Here is a 4,352-nt window from a genome sequence, read left to right as displayed (position 1 = left end):
GAAGGCGAAAATTCCACCGTATTCCTATAAACAGAGTTACGTTTTTATCAATAATCCTCTTTAAAAAAAAGAACCAATTATTTACATTATTTTAACAACAAAAAATTATGGGATACTATTAAAGCATTTAAATATTTATTTGATTTGATTTTGTCTAGTATGGATTAAAAAAGATGTGTTGTGTGTTACAAATAGAATAACTTGTAAAAACAGGAATTATTGTTATATATATGTAATAATATTACCAATTTATAATAAAATAATTAATATTTTGGTACTTCAGTACTTTTGTTAAAAATAAGCTTTGCAAATTAATTAACATATCATATGTTACACTGTATTTTTAAAATTTGTTTAAAGAAACATTTTTATTTAATGGCAATAATAATTAAGGTCACCATCACATATATTTTCAAATTTTTTGCTTGAGCGTTTCAAACAATCTATTTGACTATAGTGGTATTAGTCGTCTAAATTTCCATTTTACTCAATTCATGCTTACCGTTGAGTATCAAAATTTAATATTTCTATAAAAAGTTAATAATTTTCAATGGAATTAAAACCAAAGTCTTCATTTCATTTTTTTTTAAATATATAAATAGTATACATTAAGATGGCGATTTAGATGCACAGAGTGTTTCAGTATCTAGTAATATATCAGAAATTTCCGTAACACGTAGTTAGATACGAATTTTTATGTTCAATGCGGACTAGACAAGTAATTCATAAAACGCCATAAAACGCATGCAATCAATGTAAGCAAAGGCTTGTACACTCTATAAAAATAAGGAAAAAATCACTTATCCCCAAACCTAAACTGAAACCAAAACTAAACCTCTCGATATATTTGGATTTAGGCACCTCTCTATGTGTTTGGAATGTCATGTCAAACGTCTGCTTAAAAATCGGACATAATCTGACATGCGGTCAATTATAAAAGATAATCGTTTGGAGCACAACTGTACTGCTCACTGCGAGAGGCAATTCCCCCCCAAACGGCGGACAGAACCTAAATGGAAGTACTTGTTAAAGAAACTGTACTATTGTTTATCCCTAGTGTCTGGTACCCACCCACAGTGCAATTTGTACTTTGCAAGCAGTCACGCGTTCAGAGAGGAAAAACGAAGACACTACGACTCAAACCACTACTACATTATACATCCGCTTAGCAAACTAGCTATTTATCACGAAATGTACATACTTGCTTTGTACGTCGTTGCCATTTGGTTGAAATTGCTAGACGTTGCCTTTATCCGAAGAACAAACTATTACCTCGGAACATATAGCGCATTACCACAAGCGATGAATATTTGTGACGGTCTCAGCTGGTTGAATATAATGTTTATGTTCTTCATCGGTTTTGTTATATCGGAGAATAGGCTGGTAGTTATCGAACACGAAAGTATCGTCTTTTTCCGTTTGAGAAGTTTGATGTTTTGGGCGGAGCTACTCTCCTCGATACCTAGATATACCTTGTGTGCAGGTCCTCTGCAATGCAGCCACGTTTTTTGGAATGTGCTCAATTTCCTGTCACTCTTCAAAATCGTACTCTTCGGAAAACTGATAAGGGCGGTGAAGATATGCGCCCAATATTTCAAGATTGAAAACACCGGTCTGATTTCTCTCGTGCAGTTTTTTTTGATAATGGTACTAGTCACTCACCTCATGTCTTGTTTAGAATTCGGCGTGCCGCGATTCAGGAAAATTTTTACCGGAGAGTACCATCCGAGTTCCTGGATCCTTTACGACAATTTACTGGAGAAGTCCCTCGTGAGGCAATATTTCTACGCATTTTTTAAGACGGCCGCGCAGACATTCGGAGTGCATATCGACGTTTATAAAGAGTATGCCACTTGGGAAGAGACCATGGTCACGTTGGTCAATTACTTTGTAGGAAAAATTATCCACATCACCACTTGGGTGGCTCTTTTGTGTGCCATCTTGTCAAAGGATTTGCAGGAGGTGAAATTTCAGGAAATCATTACGCAACTGCACGAGTACATGAAGCACAAGCAGCTCCCGGATAACCTAAGGCACAGGATCGTGGGGTACTACAACTTCAAGTATCAGCGGAAGTTTTTCAATCAGCGAAACATATTGGACCTACTTCCAGAGAGTTTGAGGTTCAAAGTCAACATAGATAAGAGCAGGACGATAAAATCGAGCAAGCTGCCTCTCTTTAACGCATTTAGCGAAGACACCTTGCAAGAAATCGTTTCCTATTTCGTATCTGAAATTTACTCGGCGAATGACGTAATTATTATGTCCGGATCTATTGGTCATTGTCTATATATAATAGCTTCCGGAACAGTCGCGCTCTACACCCACTCCGGAAAAGAAGTATGCCACTTGCAGGACGGCGCATACTTTGGTGAGCTGTCGCTTATTTTGAAAAATCAAAAGTGCACCTCAACTATTATTGCTATCGAGACTAGCAAAGTGTATAGATTGGAAAGAAAATATTTTGAACGGTACATGGTAACAAACAAGGAGCTGTATGCTGCCATTCTTAAGCAGGCCGAAGAAAGACTAAAGATGATCACGGAGGTGGAAGAAGAATATCGCAGATATTTGTTTGAACGGACCTACACGGGAACGCAGCTATGACAGTATTGTATTTGTGCCTCTAAAATCATTATGCGCCTTGTTGTACGATAAGTATATTGGGTGTGTCCCAAAACATTATATTAATTTCCAGCATAACTAGATTATTAAAAAATCAGGTTAGTTTAGTGTGTCCTTCCGAAAGGTACGGCGCTCTAAAAGGGACCCTAAAAGATCTTTTTTTGCCAATTACCTTACCTTTACCTTATAAATACCTTCGATCTAGTCATAAAAGTTATTCCTACAAAAATGTAAGTTCAAAATAACTTCCAATATTTTTACTTCCTAGTTATTCCTGAAACAATTCCTATTTACTGAGATTATTCCTTGTCGTGCAAGAAAATGACTTTAAATAAACAACCGGTAATATTTTTAATTTTAAACAAGATTAAAACTATCCCCATAAAAAAGCCTTTAACGAAGCTACTGTAACAACATATTTTGTCAATGGTACTTTTGACAATGTAACTTTTATGGCCCAATTAAAGTTATTTGATTAACTAACTAAATTAAACAAACTCACGTATTTTTTAAACATTCTATTCGCTCTCGAAATTAAAGGAAATTTTTTTGAAACACCCTGTACAATTCATATATTGCTATAAAATTACTTGAAGTATTCAAAATTATTTTATTTTAAGTCCAAATGTTATATTTTTCAAGCAAATTGGGCACAAGGCTTTCAAATAACATTCTTGCAATAATTTCTTTATCAATTTTTGTGAAAACTATGTCTTTTCTATATTTTAATTTATGACTTTAAATGCATTTTTTTAAGAGCGAAATGATCTTAACCAACAACGTGACGGCTTAGTCTAGCAAGTCTACCCTGACGCTCATTTCTGTGGTTTTGCTTAAGTAAAATGTTCGACTTATTTGGTTAGTTTGGTGTCTTATGTTCTTTAATATATTGGATTACATATATTATTAGAAATTATCCGAAAATGACGACAGTCTTTTTCAAATATATCCAATAAATTCCATCTATTTCTACTTCTAAGTCGTCTTAAAGTGACGAGAATCTGAAGATTTAATGTTGCAGGTAACAATGGATAACAAAACATACCAGGTTAGCAAAACGTACCGGAACGCTTAAATATCCCCAAAACTGCCAAAGCTGGAACGATAAAATTCAGTACATATAGGTTTCTGAACATACAGAATCCACAAATTCTAATAGCAATGTTGTCAGATTTACCATTTTTAGGTTTATCGTCATAATTTTGTTATTTTCGATTGGATTCTTTATTTATTTTTGTTGCAGTGAATTGAGCATGTTGAATTTGGTAAGGTGTCATAATTTCAAAATTTTATTTCTATTAATTCCTCGGTAACACCGCTTTTTCAGTAAAATGTACCAGTATGCTTAAATATCTCCAAAACTGCCAAAGCTAAAACGATAAAACTCAATACTTAGGGCTTTAGAGCATACAGAATTCAGAGCGATGTTGTCAGATTTACCACTTTTACGTTACACGTCACAATTTTGCTATTTTAAATGAAATTCCCCTATTTATTATTGTTGCAATTACAGATGTCGAATTTAGTAACGTATAATTTCAAAATTTTGTAACTCTTAATTACTGAGCTTCGGTTGGTAAGGCGTTAGTGCTACCAACTCGAGTTGCCGGAGGTTGTCGGTTCGATTCCCACTGGGAGTCTTGGGTGTTGTTATGTTTGTTGTCCAACTTTAACGACTGACTTAAATCTGGTCAGCCGTCTAAGTAGACAGACAAGAGTTCATTGAA

The 4,352-nt window shown here is 34.6% G+C and overlaps 1 protein-coding gene across 1 annotated transcript; it reads left to right on the top strand.

The window, feature by feature from the left end:
* Window positions 1-921: 921 nt before the first annotated feature.
* Window positions 922-2,636, top strand: LOC132699534 (potassium/sodium hyperpolarization-activated cyclic nucleotide-gated channel 4-like). The gene has a single exon (XM_060666350.1). The coding sequence runs from the start codon at window positions 922-924 to the stop codon at window positions 2,605-2,607; it is 1,686 nt and encodes a 561-aa protein (XP_060522333.1). The 3' UTR covers window positions 2,608-2,636.
* Window positions 2,637-4,352: the final 1,716 nt, after the last annotated feature.

The sequence above is a fragment of the Cylas formicarius genome, unplaced genomic scaffold, assembly GCF_029955315.1.
Source record: "Cylas formicarius isolate icCylForm1 unplaced genomic scaffold, icCylForm1.1 PGA_scaffold_10__41_contigs__length_53128322, whole genome shotgun sequence".
Lineage (NCBI taxonomy): Eukaryota > Metazoa > Arthropoda > Insecta > Coleoptera > Brentidae > Cylas > Cylas formicarius.
This window is presented reverse-complemented; position numbering and strand designations above follow the sequence as displayed.